Genomic DNA, 18489 nt, shown 5'->3' with positions numbered 1-18489 from the left:
ACTGTGGGAGACTTACCTTACTTTCTTCTGAACCTTTGATCTCAGAGCATCAGAAGTACAGAAGCTGTAGCAGTGAATTATGCTTGTTGTTCATCAAGTAGAATATATCAGTTTCTCAAGTTATTTTTCCTGTTTAAAAGTTTGAAGCTATTAGTATTTTAGACCAACTGGAATTTGGAGTCGGCTTAATACAGTAGTGTATGAAAGTTCCAGTTGATAATAGTTTAATAGTCTAATCCAAATGGTCAGATGCATGCATAGCTATATTCATGTTAATATTAATTTCAATATATTTGTGTTAATAGTTCTCTTTAGTATATAAACAGGGTGTGGAAATAGCAGTTGTTGGTAAACAAGGGGAAAGATTTCAGAAATGTCTATCAGACACCTTGTTGGTTTGGTAGTGTATGAGTTTTAAAGGTAAAACTCACAGAAACATCCTAAGAGACTGTCAAGTGGTAGTGAGAATGACTGGGTAAAAGAATTTTTTTTTTTTCTTTTAGACTGAGAAAGAGAAAAACAGAGAAATGGGGGAGCTGAAAGAGCAGCACAGCAAGTAGGGAATCAAAAACTAAACTTAAAATACCAAGAGAGAGTTAGGAATAGTCAGTTGATGCATTGGCCTCAAACCCAAGGAGTACATGTAAGAGTAGCTTAGACTCATGGGGCTTTACCGAGTCATGCGTAGAAGATCTGAAAACTTTTTTCATTTCTTTTTATATCCTGAATTCAGATTTATGGCAATGGATGACACACCTAGCTGTCCACAGGCAATGTCTTGAAAGGCTGCACATTAGCCACTATGATTATAACTCTCTTAGAAGAGATGTAACTGGTAGACTTTTCCTGTGCTGGGTCAATGTTTGTGTATTCGTGAGATATTTGCTCATTTTCAGATATCATGGATAGGAAAGGAAGAGATTGCATTATTTTTTGGTCAGTGATCAAGCTGATGGAATTGTAAAATTACAGACCACACTGCTTGCCCTGCTAACTTAGTAGGTTAACGTGAATGATAACTTTTGTCCTGAATTATTGGGGTTGGGCAGGGTGGTGTGTTTTTACTTTCTGACTTCACCTCTATTTTTCTAGAAGTCTGCATGCTAGCTAACAACGCAAGTCAGGTCACATGTGAAGTTTTGTGCTATTAGATATCCATGGTACAGCTTCATATAGGGACAGGGGGACTCTGGCTGGCATCCTCCTTTACTGGCTGCGAATCTGCTTTAAACACTGTTAGGAATACAATTATAATTATTTCTCAGCTGTGCCTTTTATCTAATTATACGTAAGTTTAAAACTACTGTTTGGCAACTTTGTATAAATGTTGTGAAAGTACTCTGCATTCTGCTCTTCCCACCAGCCAAGACACCAGAACTACTGTAGATGTTGTCGCTTTGTCTTGTGTGCTGTTGTTGTAGGAGTGCATATGCACACGTGCAGGATGTATTTCCTACTATTAAAGATGAAGAACCCTAGTGATTTTTTTTGTTCTCTCTCTAATGAAGCATGAAGTCTGGGTACTAACAACAATAAAAGTAAAGATTTTTGGCAGATAAGGAGTAAGTCTAGGGTTTCTTTTCAGTCACCACTTACACTTCTTCATAGGCACCAATTTCTGACTGATACTCCTTTTCTAGGCAAATCTTGCTCAGCTACTGAGTGAGGCTCAAGATCGAAATAAACATCTTGGAGAAGAGATTAGAGAGCTTCAACAGAGACTGGGAGAAGTACAAGGGGACAATAAGGTATGATACATTTTGTTATCAGTAAATCGCATGGAGTGTGTAAACTGGGCTGGAGTTTTGCATTTACTTCTTAGGAAAACAAAACAATGGGTTACAGAACTTCTTTGATTGCCACTTTGATTACAATAAATGCTCAAAACAGTAGAACAAAAGAAGCTTATACAGGATACCACTAAGTGCAGCTTATTATATTTTTTTTGTATGCTGTGTTTGCTCTGTTGTCCTTAGTTATGTATTTTGCACTTAGCCTTACTTTAATGATCTCAGACATTCTTTATTTCATTCTTTTTAAAAAATGTTTTATTAGTGGCCTTTCTTCGTACAGATGAGTATGGATAAGCATATCTTCATCATGTGATAATTTTCAGGTTTTTTGCAATGAAAATGCAAAATTCTAGTAGATAAAACCAGGGGAGGCATGATTTTTCCCTTCAAAAATATGGAGCAGTTGATCATAAATATATATAGTGAGCTTTGTATTAAGCCCTCATCCTATTATCCTTACGTAACCAATTTATTTTATTGCTAAATTTAGCAAGTTATATGGAACATTGCTCAAAATCTGCCATTTGGTATTAATCAAACTCCTGTTGTCTCTGTTAATTGAAATACTTAAACTCAAGCCAAATGTGTGTAACATTCACAGCTGGAGCTGTATGCAGGGTACATTCAGAGATCAAACTAGGGAGAGGTTGAATCTGAGAGTCGAGGTGGTTAACGAAGTAAAAAATGAAACAAATAATGAATGATAACTTCCCTCCCTCAACTACAGTTTCAAAGTAATGGGATTTAAAAATATCGATAAAAAAGCAGCCTTTAATTATTCAGGTGGGCTTTTTTTTTCCATTTAAGTTAATTTTATTTTATTTCTTTTATTTTAAACATGGGTATATTGTGATAATACAGTTTTATTCATTGTTTATCACAAGGACTTCCCCAAAGGTGCGCAAGGAGCTACGAAAAGGTCGAGTAAGACCTGGATTTATAGTATGCATAGCATTAGTGCAACTTGCTCAAGCCTTCAAAGACCGGCTTTCCCGGTGTTTCTTTTCATTTGCATGTTTTTGTTTGAACTGTATTATAGTGTAGAAGACAGTGCTTTGCAGTTCCGCAGTACCAATACTATGCCATACAGCCTTTCCCAAGCCAGTCTTGAACAGGTAACAAGGGTTTGTAAGTACAAGCAGAATACAAAGGTAGTAAAACTACAACATATTTAAATATCAAGGTTATGTACCTATTCGAAAAGGCTAAATCCTTATAACAATATGATCTTGGTAACACAGAGCCTACTTTGTGCTTGGACTGGCTTTGTTTAGATTTGCCTTTGTGGGTTAACTTTATATTAGCTGGTCATCTTTGACATCTGTATTCTCAGCATGAATTTAAATTCAAGAGCCTCGTAACAAATGGAAAAATACAAAAAGACTTATTCTGCCTGCCATTCCTCTCTCCAAAAGGTGCAAAATAGTGCATCGCTAAATAAAGAGGGGGAGGAAAGAACTGCATCAGGGATTAATTTAGACTAGGATTTTCATTTTTGGAACACGTTCTTCTCTTTCCTAGTAAATGAGAAATACAGCTTATTTTAGAGTCAGGTTGCTGTTTTTTAAAGTGCCTAAAAAAGCATTGCCATATCTCTGAGGGATTTAACACTCTCCTCCTGTGTCAGATTTTGCTCCCTCCTAGCTTCAGTGATAAAATTTGAGGTTTGTTCCCAAAGCCATTCTGTTCTGCTCATCAGTTCTCCTGTACTGGCAGCTGGGTTAGTTCAGGCATTGGAGTCCAGATAATGCATGGTATATACAAAACCAAAGAACTATAATAATTTGCTTGTTCTTACATTTTCCCTCTGCATTCTTCTCTCTGCTTTTTCTGAAGTGAGGGAGGGCATCCTGCCCAGCTGGTCTACGTCAACCTTACTTCTGGCAAGAGATGAACAAACAGCTGCTTTTGCAGCAAGTGAAGCTGCTTATGGATGAACAATTCTGCCTGTGTCTGAGCAGGGGTGACTCATGCAGGCTTTGTCACTGAGTGGCAAGAGCTTTGTAGGACTAAAAAAGAAAAAAAAAACCTCTTTAAATATCACACATTAGCTCTATTGATAAAGTAATGTTTTGATAGCTTGACTTGTTTTTCACTGCTCTAATGTTTGCTACTAGTAGGATACAGTCACTTGGATTTGCAAGAAGACCTTAAACTGGTGACATTTTACTTGTTGAAATCATGTTAAGTACATCCTCAGTTAGGCAATAACAAATTACTTGCATTTGGTTTAACTGGACTAATTTTTTCCTTTAATTTCAGCTAGAATTCTGTTGGCATGAATAATAAAACTTCTTCAGGCAGTCTCTGGAAGGATTTGTTGCTGCAGTTTGAGAAATACAGCAATAGTTAGACTGCAGTGCTCCAGATATCTAAGACAATTTATTTTTATGATTGATCACAATCTCTTATCAGCTCTGACACATGAAAACTGTTCTGTGTTTTTGATAGTTATTTGTGAATCTTTTTCCTTCCTAATGTTCTGGCAGCAATGCTTGGAGAACAATTACTGAAACTTAGAAGATAGTTAGGAAATCTAATTCTCTCCTGTAAAACGGTGAAAATGGAAAGCATAAGAGAAACTGGAGGCTTGTGGAAGACTAGATGACTCAGTTGCCTTCACTTGAATTCCTACCCACGCAAAGAAATGGTTTTATAAGCTATCGAGGGCAGCTCTAAGCGAGAAGATGATGCATGGAAAACAATGGCTGCAGTGTTACTGACAGTTCGTTATAGAGCAATCATTCATGCAGCAACAGTGTGGAATGTTAAATATGGTGCATATGTTTTGGCAGAACTGGGACTTAAGGTAGCAAATTTGCATAGTTCTGGTCCACTTTTTAAGATTTTGTAGACTGTGTGGTGAAGACAGTTGCTGTCAGTGACTGTGGCTAAACATGATGGTTGCTGCCTTCCTACTGGTTGTGCTTGTTTCTCTTTTACTTCTGCATGTTTTATCATTAATCAGGAATGTACAACTTTGGCACAGGCGTTGCCTGTGGACTCATAGCCTGCACAGCAGCTATCGCAGTGAGGCCCGTTTGGGGCATTATGGGGCTGCTACAGAGTTCCTACTTTATGATTATTTTAGCTGACACTGATTAAGAAAAAGGTGTGATATTAAAATAATAAAGACTAGTGGCTTGCAGCACTGGATTGTTTTGGTTATCAGTCTATGGGTTCTTGATAAACAAGATCTGTCTGTGGTAAGGTGCCAGTAATTTAAATCCACTCTGCTGTGGATGCTGTTCGTAGAATCCCGAGGGGTAGCATTAACCTATTCTCTAGCTGCAAAACTGAGTTGAGCAGTCCTTTCCTCAGTGATTTCTGAATGATGGAAATAAAAATACAGCAGCCAGAGGGCGGGTGTATAAAGTTTATAACAAAGCACTAATATATGAAATAAACCCTTAACTCTCTGGCATAATGCTTAGTGTCTCTTTGGGTCATAGCATTTTTAGGGAAGAATTTTGTAGCAGGTGGTGCTGCCTCCTGAGACATTTGCAGTGCAGAATTAAAGGACTTGGCCTGTTCTGCCCTGTCAACTCTCTGATTGGCCAACTATCTGGAAGGAGCATTCTGTTGTTTTATGGACTGGTATTTTACTTTATTTTATGTATGTTTATAATGCTGCTTTTATGGCCAAATTTGGATTTCTGAAGCATTCTTTTCATAAGACTTCATATTTCCCACCCCCCCACCCCCCCAAATCAGTAGTAAATAAAGAGTTCTGGTTTTATTGGCAGACTGTTTGACCTTGCAAGTAATAATTGCTTGCAGTTATAATTGCATCTTACGCCTCACCCCCTCCTGGGCTGGAGGAGAGTTGGTCATGGTGCATGAGTCACAGCTCTGATCCAGTTCCCAGCCTGGTGCTCAGCGTTCGTTACACAGAAGGTTTGCTCTGCTGCAGGCATTGGAGGCATTGGTAAAGTGTGATTTCCCCTTCCCAGTTCTAGTTTTCCTGAAGAAGATTGAGTCCTCAAAATGTTACTACATTTTTTCTTACTGCCTTTCTCACTAGCAAGAGTTTCTAGAAATTAAATTAACTGAATTAAATCATGTTACCATACATTTTTTTATCAGCCTTTTAGCATATAAAAAACCTCAGTCCCATAGCTATGAAGCCATTCCAGGATTTGCTAGTTGCATTTTTGACTTATTTGTTTTGATAAAGAAATTAATAGGAATTATATCACCTAGGATCCATTCAGCCTTACTAACTGTGCAGTGGTTTGTACTTTCCCTGTGGGGACGGTGAAATGTAGTTTGCCAAAAGTTACTTTGGGGGGCACAGCTTTCCCTAAACAAGTGAACTGCTTATCAGAACAAGTTGTGCTAGCTTCAGTGACTTGCACTGAACTGGAGCTGAAGTAAGTGGGGAGGATGATTTTGGTAGTCTGTCTTGCATCAGCAGGATTTTAATTGGCACATTGCAGCTATGGTGACTGGCATCCCATAAATACCAAAGATAAATTTTAATGTACAATCTTCTGCTTCAGAAGATTGATTTTTTTTCTGACTCTGCAATATAATGATGTACACTAATTCCTTGGTGCAGGCAAAGAGACGGGGAAAGTCAGGCTGGTTATTATGGTGGGTTTCTCTAGTCTCTGGAGCTCCTACAAATGAGGCCATGGGGAGGCAACACTTTTGCCTAGTCGTACTCAGTATAAAGAACTGTAAATGCTGAATGCCTCATAGACTGTTATTTTAATACTCCATGATTCTTGAAAGGTAGTTGCCTTTTGCTTTTGATATTGAATATAACTGTATTAATTCAAGTCTGACTGTTTTTAGCAGTCACAAAGCTTCTGAGTTCATTAGCTGTTTGAGAATTTTGGCCAAGTCTTTTTGTTGTTTGACCATTATTTTTTTTAACATGAATTAACTTTTGTCAGTAGATGAAAAAAACGAAGCGCAAGCAAATGTATTAGCAGCTGTTAATGCAAATTTTGCACTGATGTAGCGCAGTGGGATTTTAAGTGGTGTCAGTAAAATGAAGCTGGGCAAGCCGTTTAGTGCCTTTTTGTTCTTAACTAGGAAGAGTTCTCTGCTGCAGAGAATTTGAAGATTTACATATGAAAATGGCTTTCTGAGAATACTCTGGTTCTATAGTCTGGCTGGGATGAGTTCCTGTCAGTCCTAAAAAACATTGACCACGTGTCTGTGTTTACTTGGTCTTTCATCATTTGTATACTCTGGTGACTATCGTTGCAAGGTTTAATTCAGCTTCTGTTGATGCTTTGAGTGTTTGACTGGAATTTTTCACTGAGAACAGGATTGAGCCCTCAGCTCAGAAAATTCCCTCTGGTTTAAATAATACCAGCTGTTTGTGCTGGAAGAGATGGAATCTATGACGGCTTGCTGTTTCTAATGCAGATATACTCTGATGCTACACCCTGTGTTCTCTTGCTTATGGAATCTGTTTTTGTGATGGCAGCTCCTTCGAATGACGATAGCGAAGCAAAGACTTGGAGATGATGAAGTTGGGGCTCGCCACTTTGCAGCACATGAACGGGAGGACCTTGTTCAACAATTGGAGAAGGCTCGAGAACAAGTAATAACTAAGTGGGCATATATTGTCATGTTTTACAGAGCTAGTGCAGTAGCAAGTAAATGACTTCTGTTATGTTTGGAGGGCTGGTAGCTGATTAACATTGGAGATAGTGATGAAGGTGCTGGGATTTTTACTGAAATATTTCTTACTGAGCACTAACTTAAACATGCATATGTCCTTATCTCAGGAATTCCTTCTCTAGATTGAGTCTCCTCTTTTTATAATGTGCAGCAACAACTTGTGACAACTGAATATTGTCCATGAATGTCAATGAAAGAGACTCCTTAGTGAAAGCTGTTACGAGTATTCAACGCAATATGTCTGTATTAATATGATGTACCATCAGCATCCAATTCATCAGACTCATTCCCTAATAGAGACAAATAGCTTTCTGGGCAATTCTGGGGGTTTGTGTTCTCTGTTTTTCCCACACTCATGCCTACCAATGTCAGTTCCACCCTGAATGAGCCATTCTGTGATCCAGGAGGAGGTGTGTATTTCTTCTTTTTCAGCCTTCACTCAAGTGCAGCACTACTTTAGCTTAGCAGAAGGACTCTTGACTGCACCTGGTCTTCTTCCAATGTGATTCTTTCTGGTATCTCTGTGCCCAATCTCGTGCTCTCTGTTCATCACCTGGCCTTTTTTTCACACGGTCTTCTATTGTCCTTCCTGGCATATCAGTGTTTTCTGAGATGCCAGTGGAGACTTCTCAACTAATTGCAGGCTTTTCTCACTCTCTGTTTGCTCTCCGTTTCCTATCCTTCATAATTTGAAACTCTTTGTCTTTGAGTATTTTAGATACTGGACTCCTTTACTCTTTTGCTTAATAGCAAAGCTCACCCTGTCAACTCTATGCTTCTTATTTTGTACTTTTCTCAGTTATTCTTTCTGTTCTGTAGAACTTCATTACTGAAAGTCCCATAATTAGTATAAATTCTCCCTTGAGACTTTTTCTTCGTCCTCCAATTTTGCCAAATTCTTGTTCAATTAATTCCAGGAGCCATAGAAATTATATGCTAAAATCATCTTAATATGTCTGTAGCAGAATTATAGTATGGATTAAGATTTCTTTTGCTGTTACATTTTAGTTGGGTTTTTAAATTCAATTTAATGAAGTAGTACCAAAATAGAGTAAAAGTATTGCCGGTTATGAGCTTTGGAAAGACTTTTGACTGTCCAGAATCAATCCTGTTCAGACATGCAGTGCTTATTGCTTTTTTCAGTTTGGACACTATGTAATCCTTTGTTTAAACTTCGGAATAGTCATAGAGCTCTCCTTTCTTCACAGATTGAGGCTCTGAGATATGATCTTCAGGCTGCACTGGATGAGTTACAGGATGTGAAAGAGGAACGCTCCTTCTACCAAGATAAGTCTGACAGACTAAATCAAGAACTTAATCATGTCTTAGGAGGGCATGAAAACCGTATCATTGATGTAGATGCTCTATGTATGGAGAACAGGTGAGTGCATTGCAAACCTTGTGGTTTCCCTAGAGCAAGTAGTGTATTGCTTAACAGGAGCATCAGGAAGTCAGTCACAACAAAACTTTAAAGAAAATATATGCGAGAATAAAAGTTAAAAGATTTTGGTAATTTGGTTTGTCTGTTTTGTTTGTACTGTAGCTAACAATCAAATAAAATTGAGAAAGTTAGGCTGCAGGAAATTACCAATGTTTTATTTGGCTACAGAGGTGTCAGTGATTTTCACAAACAGAGCTAAACAAGGAAAAGCAACAGAAGTGCAGACCTTTTTATCATTATGCCATCAAAAGAAAGAATATTAAAAATCAGTGTCTTCAGAAACTCACAGTGAGCTGTAAAGGGCTCATCTTGGATTGGTAACAGGGACTTTGAGTACCCTGAGTTAACAGTTTCGGACATAATTTGCACCACAGGGAGTGGTTGTCAATGCGGAGTGATTTGCCAACAATAGTTGCTGGTGAAATCACCCATGTAGATGTTCTTGCCACTTCCTTGGGAAAAGAATGTGGTATATAGTCTTTGCTAAGGACGACAGAGAGGAGTCACTGACAGAGCCATAGCAGGTACCTCCCTTAATGTCAACAATTACCTTGAAGTGAAAAGATCTTGTAAGACGCTTTCCATTTACAGAGACCTATGCTTCAGGTAAGGAAGTGTAATACCAAAGGCATTACTTCCCCCCAGCAGCTCCAGGGTGTTTTTCTGTTTTGCATGGCCTACAGAGTTTTGTTATCAATTTAAGCCCCCTGCTCTCCTGACAGTGATACGATTTTATATTTTTTTTCTGAAATAGTTCAATTGTCACAAACCCTAATACAGCTGCAGTTGCACTGTATAGAAGAGGGTATTTTATAAATGCTTTATACATGAAAAAGATATTTTCCTATGTGGAAATAGCCATCTAATTCAAGTGGATAAACTCTATTAGGAAGAACTGTACTGTTTCAGTTAACTGTATAGCATTTTTCAACTATACTGTTAAATTTTCTACTTTGTGATTGCTAATGAGAAGTGCCATGTAAGTGATGGATATCAGTGCAAAAGTTCTGCATAGTTGAGTTTTGTGTTGATATATATACAAATCTTCATGTGTCTATTGCGCAAAACTTCAAGTACAGAGGACATGAGTAAATGCTTTGTGACTGTTTCCTCTACATGTAAATATATACTCTTAGCTTCCCTCCCCAGAAACCTGAGGACCAATATAAAATGGTTGTGCAGCATGCTTGTCAAATCTAACAGAAGGGCAGCCCCTTTTTCTGATGCGATTTGTTTCTGTACATAAAGTTTTATGGGGTCAAGAGCAGTAAGATTTAGTTATTTTATCCCTCTCAGAACTGCAGAGGGAAAAGATCTCTCAGTAGTTGAAAGAGAGGACATGCCAAGTAGTAAAGAGGAGTGCTTGAGGCAGGACTTGAAAGTAACATGAAGTAAAGGATTACGTTTCTTTTTCAGGTATCTTCAAGAGAGATTAAAACAACTTCAAGAGGAAGTCAACCTTCTTAAGTCTAATATTACTAAATATAAGGTAAGATCCTCTCAGTGTGTCATCTAAACTGTGCTTCATCGGTCATGGAGATTACTGTTCATTCTCATGTTCATATGTATTTAAAGAACAAAATTGTATCTTAAAAAAACCCCGCCATTAACATTCTGACACTATTAGTATGTATACATATTACATGCTCAGTCTTCCTTGTAGGCTTCTTAGCTGATGCAGTGGAAAGGGATACCCATTAAAGGTATTTTGAAAAATGAATTAAATACCTTTTTTTAAGTTTGGGGCAGCGTGGGGGGGGGTGATCAGCCTTCCAGCCTGCTAGTAGGTTATAAGTACCTGGTCACACAGTGTGTGGTGAATGATTCCAGCTGTGTTGCCATCACAGGCAGGTCTTGTCTCCCTGTTCCCTAATGGCCACGCTCGCTCTTCATGTGTCTTAATGATTGCTAAGTCTTAATTGTTCTTTCATTCCTGGGTTAAGATACATGCTGTTTTGCGTGAAACCTTCGGGACTGAATCCTGAATCCTAAGAGGAAAATATTCTTGCTCTTCCCTGAAGTCAAGCACTCTGTTTTCTTCTGCAAGTGATTTTGGGGTGTGGAAGGGCAAGGCTGCTCATCAGGGCATGTCTTAGGACTGTCAATAGGACTTCTTAACCATTTAGTTCGTTATGAAACAGTCACAGCACTAATTGCTTTTTGTACATGAGGAAAGCTTCTCAAAGTGTTAAGTTCATTTCAGTGTCTATTTACACTTACAACTTGGGTCTTTCGGAGTGTGCGTTAGTTTATTGGTGAGAACTGAGCATCTTGGTGGTCTGGTGGGTTTCACAGAACTGTAATTGTTTTGGAAGAACTGGACTTCTGTAGCAGGATCATTCTGCTGCTAAACTCCTGAAAGTCAGTATTTGCAACTAAAACAACTTCTAGAAGCTCTGTGTTTGAGCTTTCCCTTTGAAGGCTATCCAAAAGAATGCTGGGAGAAGTCTTGATTTTGTTTCCAATTGATATTCTCTACAGGATACTGCAATTCACTGGCACTCAGCAGGTTTTTTAAAAATAGGCAAGTCTTAGAAATGGACTAAGGGGAGTGGGTGGGAGAGACTATAATAAAGTGGTTGCAATGAGACAGAATGAGTCTTCGTAACATTTGTAATTTGGCTGGAGAAGAATACTCCAGGAGAGCCACACTCCCATAGATTGCTATGGGAGTAAGTTGTTCTGAGACCAAAGTCCAGAGTTCTAGCTTCTTGACTCCTAATGAAAGCATTTGCTGACTACCGGTTTTCTAAATAAGGTATTTGTTGTTTCCTTAGAATGCACTAGAGAGACGGAAAAATTCAAAGACTCATAGTAGATCCAGTAGCAGTGCTCTGACTGGAGTCCTGTCTGCAAAGCAAGGTATTACATAAATGCAGCATGATGTTGCGTATCTCATTGAATTCCTTCCATCTTAACTCTTAATTTCTGCAACCCTTTCCTCACCAACCAAACCAAAATCTTTCCTTTCTTTCCTGTTTATTATTATGTGCTAATTTTTGTTCTTTCCTCAGTTGACTTGACAATATGAAATTTGCCTTTCGAGTACTGTTTCTCCTTTTGTTACTCTGTGGCCATTCATTCTCTCTTCCATCAGTTTGATTTTTTTTTTTTTTTTTAAAGCTCTAAACTCCTTTGCAACTTCAACCCTGACAAATCACTTCTTTATTCATCTCTGCTCTGCTAACAATGGCAATCATAATTCATATTCCAATGAAAAATAGACTGGATGATAAAGGAGGGGCCCCAAGTCAGATTTTCTGCTGCTGTTCTTGGAAGCTTTTACATTTGGATGTTTTGCAAGAAATCCTTTTGACCCATGTTTCTTCACAGGTAGCAAAATGGAGTAATCTCTTTTTCCTCCTTCAAAGGAAATATCAAGATTGGGAAAGAAAGGGGAAGAGAAAATTCTTTGAGCCAAACAGTAGACCTGGCACCCTACTGTTCAGGTGTTGGTGTATTCATACACACACGAGATCAGTAGTATTTGTCATGGTAGACTGAAAGTTGCTTTTTTGTTTTTGACTTCTCTTCTGTCCTCTTCTCCATGTACTTGCAGATAATAGGCAGAGCCAGATTCTAGTTACAGAAGTTAATGATACTAGTAAAATTCCTGATGTGGTTGAGAGGTGTAGGCTCTAAGCTGCAGAGGAAGAGTTCACGAGTGACTGTATTTTCACATCAGTCTTAAATAACCTGAAGGATGTAATAATTCTAAAAGTAATATAAAAGCTTCCTTGTGGGCTTATATTTTAATGTAAGCGGGAGAGAAATGATCAATTTTTTTACCAATCTGTAGGCATATAGAAGAATGAGTTTGTTCCCTCATGAACAAAAAGAATTTTCCAAAAGCAGAATTAAGTTAACATAAGATGTATCTTCCTGTACTTATGCTGGCAATTGCTGCTGAATAACGGTCAGCTTAGAAAGCCACCATCTTTATGCCAGCTAGAGATTATGTTCCTGGTCTTTTGGTTTTGTTTGTTAACTGAAGGAAAGAGATACATATTCATTTAAGTAATGAGAATAGTTCTTTTATGCTAAGTAAATGTTTGTGTCACAACTCTGTGCACGAGAAGCCAAAACTCATTTGTGTTTTTGACATTATAGTTCAAGAGCTGTTGTCGGAGGATCATGGATGTAGCCTACCAGCCACACCACAGTCCATTTCAGATCTCAAATCACTGGCCACTGCATTGCTGGAAACTATCCATGAAAAAAACCTGGTCATACAACACCAAAGGCAAACCAACAAGTAGGTAGCATGACTTCTAAGTAAAATGGAACTTACCGAGCTATGGAGAAGTCATAGTTTTGTGGTAGTTTCAGTGAAATGGGAAGGAAGATCCATCTTCACAGGAAATTCATTGTCTTTGTTAACTGGTGGGTTCTTTAGTTTTTAAGATCAGGTATGTGTTTAGAGAAAAGTTACATTTTTGAAGTCATGTCTGGGCTTGATCAAGACCTGCCTGCCTCTGCTTGGCAAGGGTTGGTTTGCTGCGCAGCTTTAAGACAAACCATAATAACATGGGGTACTTCTAGCAGGTAGTCTGTAGGGAGGGCTAAAGAAAAGCTGTCAGGAGGAAGGAAGTGCTTGAACTGGAGGAGAAGATACATGATAATTGGTTGTTAAGGTAGGAATTTGCTAATGAACACTGGTGGGAATAGTAAATATTGCATTTAGGAAAGGAGCTGAAAAGATTTAGTATAACATTTGTCACAGGCTAGTGGCCTGTGTGTCATACAAATGATAGCTGTTTCTCCTATAGTTACTTTGCCAAAAGTTGTAGGAGATAAACACAATTGGACTGCTACTATGTGATTTGTAAAAAAAAATCTGAACGGAACTTTGAAGGAGAATTTGTTTTTTCTTAGCTGTTCTACTTATCAGTAGAATTCTTTGTCTTGCACAGCTCCTGTCATGGCAGAATATAATAATTTTTGACACATTTTCTGACATTCTGATATTATTGTCCTTATACAGTGTATGAAAATCAGAGCTAGGAAGTGTTCCTTGATTCTGTGCTCAGGTTTTTTTCTGTCGTTCCCCCCCCCCCCCCCTTTTTTTTAAACACTGAGTCACTACTGGTAATCAGAGGTTATTCAGGCTTCTCAAAAGCACATCAGGACCAGATGCCAGAAACAGGCAGACATCTTTCATGAAAGGAAGAAGTAGTACTGAAGTAAACTGTATTGCACTAGAATAGATGATTCATTTTGACAATTGATAACTCTGCTGCTAGGCAGACTCCATTGCATAATTCTTAGCAATGTGGCAACAGAAGTGGAGGAGCAGTTTATAGCCGCTCTTAATACTCTTGAGAAAGCAAATGCCTAATCAGCTCAAGGGAGACTAAAGTGGTGAAAATGAAGCCCAGATCTAACTGATGGCAGCTCAGTCAGTTCATGTCTGTGTGTCATGTAATGCAAGAGGAGCTCCTGCACTGAGCAGTGCTAATGAAGGGCTAACACCTGCTTATTCCTTTCCTACTGCTAATATAACATCAGAAGAAAATAATGCAGAGAACATCTCTTGTTATTCCAGGTATAACCAATCTTTGCCTTTTACATCCTGATGCTGTATCATTACCTGGTGTTGTAGTTTGCATACTCTTGCCTATAACTATAGCAAACATTTTTCTTAATTTTGTGTGTCTCTGATCACATGCAGTCTCTTGCATCTCTTAAATGTATCATTGTAATGATGGCTTCACTTTCTGATACCACTGTCTGCTTTCAGCTATTGAGTACAGGTTTTCTTGAGATAAGGTTTCGCAAAGAGATACAATTCTTTTCTCTGTGTGCCCAACTGGTCATATATAGCCACAGGAGTTGAGATTGGATGTGTGCACAAACTAGTATTCTGTGCCCAATAGAAGATCAAGTCTTAGAGGGAGGTGACAGTTCACATCTCTCCCAGGTCAGGAGCGTGCTCAGGGCTGTAGTGTTGTATTCAGCTCAGGATGCTTCAGGGGGAAAAAAAGGGTGGTAAAAAATCCTGGGCGCGTTGTGTGAAGAGCCTCAGTGACACTCCTATGTGGTGTGCTCATTCTTTTTGTCACCTTTTGGCCTTAGTTGGATTAAAGAGGCTTTTAAGGAGCTGAGAGGAATGGGAACTACTTCAAGTAGAAACACCTATGACACAGAAGAGTTAAAGTGAAAAAGGGAAATGCAGGTGGGACATCAGGGCAAGACCATCCTTTATTTGAGGTGCATTAGCTGGTTGTTGGGGGTACTTATTTGCCGTGTAGAAAGTTACCAGTAAAGACTGCTGACTTCAGAAAATGGGGAAGAAACTGCTAACCTGTCAGAGAAGGTTAGAACAGGTCCGTCACCTGATACTGGTAGAAGATGCATTATTTTGTTGAAGACATTCCTCCATTCAGAGTAGGAAGTTGAGAAGGATGTGGGGCTAGAGAGAATTGTAATGACAAAGGATTTTGCATAAACTGGAAGGTAGAAGTCTTCTCCTTCATCCCTCTGTCCTGTTTGCCTGGCTTTCCCTGTGCAAAGGGCATATTTGGAGGACACAGTTACTCTTCGAGAGTGTTGTGTGAGGAAGTGAGATTTATTGGGTAAAGAACATGAGATCTTGGGGTGGTTGTTTCATTCAGGGAAGAAGTTCTGCTTTTGTTATTTGATAGGTGTTTGACCTATTAGTGACTCTGTTATCAGTAAATGAAACTTTTCAGACTGTACTAACTTACTTTCCTCCAAACAGCTAACCTACTCTAAAATCAAAACCTCTTCTGTTGCTTGCAGATTGAGATATGGCTATATACATTTACAATAGGAGAATGGTAGATTTCCTTTCTGATTAACTGAAGCAATAACAAGGCAGCGGATTTTCTTTTTTAAGTAGATTTGAATTTGGATGTGCCATTGAAGTTGACTTTCTACTGCTAGACTGTTAAAAACATCCGTTGCCACTTGCTCTTGGAACAGACACACTATTATTATTGCTGCTTTCCTAAATATGTGGCATGATAAAAGGAGCTGTGGGTGTATGTGCCTAGGAACAAGTAGGCTAAATCCAGCCTTTATTTTCTTAGCCTCGCTTTTTAAGAAAAAAATAAGTTGTTTGGGAAGAAACAGGTCATTTTCCCCAGGTGATTGGTAGCTACTACTGCTAAGTCTAAGTAATGTCCTACGTTTTTCCTCACAAGCACATTAGCTTAATTTGAAAAGGCAGTTGTAAGTGATTTCTGTATGCAGTAATGTGTTGCAAGATTAAATAGTTACGTACATGCAAAAATAAACAGTCCTAACCCTGCCTAGCAAGTGGATAAAAATCTTTTTTGCTTCTGCCAGTAATAAACCATTTATTAGATGTTCTTTTTAATGCAATTTGTTCCTGTAATTGCCAGCACCCATGCAAGCCAGATCAGTGTAGAAGCTGCTCTGCTGCTTAGACGTGTTGCACTAATTTTAACATTTCTAACTTGGGCAAGCTCGGTCATGACCAAAATTACAAAAAGGATTGTGTCAGTCTGTAACTGCGTAAATGTTTCCACATGATGTATAGAACTAGATATGTGACTGTGACAGACCCTATTTACAGACATTTGGGTGATTGTATCTCTATGAGGGTATATCTCTTCTGTAGCAAGATCTAAATTGAAAGTGAGATAAATGGAGCTCTAGAGCTGTAAATCAGCACAGCTCCCTTCAGATCAGAGCCATGTATGTTGGACAGCATGGGAGATCCAGAAAGGAGCTGCTAATTCTTGTGCGAGCATTGCTGCTGTTACATGAACAACAGATTTCTGTAAAACGTTATCCTGGAGGGAGGTTTAGACTAACTCCCTTGTTGCATTAAACATGTGACCAGAGGACAACAGAGAAAGGCTATTGGCACCTTTGTCCATGACATGATCCTTCTGTTTTAGTTGAAGGATCCAGTCCACTAGGGATAGAGATAAAAAAATAGATTAGGGAGTTTGGTGCTACCAACTCATGCAGCCCCTTTAAAAATGCGTACTGTTCCAGGCCACCACAGCACATATGGAGGTGGCAAATTACCTGGAGCTCACAGGGGAAAAGGAATGAATGGAATAAACCGCACTCTGTTCAGGATTGCTTACACATTTCTTTTTTAACAGATACTTCTGTAAGAACTTGCAGCTTTACATAGATTTCATTTCTCCCGTACCTGTCTTCAGGTAACGTGGTTTGAAGCAAACTAGAATCAAACTCATCAGTGAATGCATTTTGCTCTTTTCCTGAATGAAAGGAGCAGGGTTAAGTATCGTCCTTCTTTTTTGCCAGCCATTGTTCAGAGCTGCAGAATGATCCTTCTATGTGAGAACCTGCACCAAAGGTTAAAAAATAGCTCAGCACCTCTTCTGAGGATCCAGTACGAATTATCAGGATATATTTGCTCCAGAACCTTTAGAAATAGTGTGGTACAGCTGATAAATGAATCACGGAATTTAAGAGAAGCAAGAGAAAGGTGACTTTGCTATTGTTGTCTGAATAACAAGAGCAGTAGCAATAACCGAACTTGATGCAGAGTGTTGTTTCCTTCTGTGATATGGCTAGCCGACAGGGAGGGCACTATCCTTCCCCCATTTTCTGCCATGAAACTACTGGTGAACTACTTATGAAAATAATCAGGATTTTTTCTTTTCCTGGCAGAAGCGGTGAACTTGTGACCCCTTTGTGGTGACAGTCATTAGCCAAATGGAGGTTGTTTTGTCAGCTCCCTGCCTGAGCTAACATGATGCAGAAGACTTGCATCATCTCTGTCTGTTCCCTGCTTCTCTAAGCCAGGGGAACGTCAGGTCCTTCAGCTGACCCTTGGTGGGGCTTTAGACAGGGAGATAGAAGTGGGACCCCTGGCCCCCTGTGCGCAAGGTAGAGCCTCTTGAAGTTGCTCTGTGCTTTTCTCCATCACTTGTGGCTTTGTACTGCAGAGCATAGTTGCTGGATGTTGGGCCATGCACTGGGATACACAAATAGTTATTAAGGCTGAGTCTCTCATGCCAGACAGAAGCATTCTGGAAGTGAAATCTAGACTTGAACAATTTTGATTGTAATTGGAGAAGACAGTAATAGATCCATCATAACCTTGGTAACCTATTTGATTGCTGAGTTTCAACAGGGAAATAAACATAACTGCTCCCAAATGTCTTCTCTCCTCTGCTTGTAAATGTGATGCACTGTTTGCTTTCTAGTTGATACACACCACTGTACCTTTCAGTGCTTTCTTTGAGATTTGTTATACGCTTTGTCTTTTACATCACTCTCTCATCTTGATATTTTTGTAATCTTTAAAATACAAGGCTCATTGCAGAGCCCTCACAGTAGAGAATTAAAAAATACTTAGTCCTTGTTAGTCAGTTTGTCTAGCCCCTTTGGTGTTTGCTGGGTTTGCTGTGCTTCATGTCCTTCCCAAATTCTGCCATCTTGTCAGTAACGACATTCCCAGTATGCTCCAATGTCTGCAGCATAAAGCCCTCACTGGAGAGCACACAGTGCAGTATTGCAGAGCTCTGGTGAGCACGGGAAGATGCTCTTGCCGTGCTGTGTTGTGATATGCAGCTTCTCCATTCAGTTCAAATTTAACTGACTTGTCCTGTTGCTGTAATTTGATGAATAAAACTTGCTGTCCAT

General features: G+C 39.1%; 1 protein-coding gene across 6 annotated transcripts in view; it reads left to right on the top strand.

The window, feature by feature from the left end:
• The window catches only part of CCDC149 (coiled-coil domain containing 149), a 52083-nt gene that overhangs the window by 18856 nt on the left and 14738 nt on the right, over positions 1 to 18489 (top strand). For all 6 annotated transcript variants that reach the window (XM_056348884.1, XM_056348875.1, XM_056348921.1 and 3 more), the window contains exons 4-9: positions 1641 to 1748; positions 7237 to 7353; positions 8642 to 8814; positions 10291 to 10363; positions 11652 to 11736; positions 12985 to 13129. In XM_056348884.1, coding sequence (XP_056204859.1) covers positions 1641 to 1748; positions 7237 to 7353; positions 8642 to 8814; positions 10291 to 10363; positions 11652 to 11736; positions 12985 to 13129 — 701 coding nt within the window. The remainder of the gene's footprint in view (positions 1 to 1640; positions 1749 to 7236; positions 7354 to 8641; positions 8815 to 10290; positions 10364 to 11651; positions 11737 to 12984; positions 13130 to 18489) is intronic.

This window comes from Falco biarmicus, chromosome 1 (genome assembly GCF_023638135.1).
Source record: "Falco biarmicus isolate bFalBia1 chromosome 1, bFalBia1.pri, whole genome shotgun sequence".
In the NCBI taxonomy this organism is placed as follows: Eukaryota; Metazoa; Chordata; class Aves; order Falconiformes; family Falconidae; genus Falco; species Falco biarmicus.
This window is presented reverse-complemented; position numbering and strand designations above follow the sequence as displayed.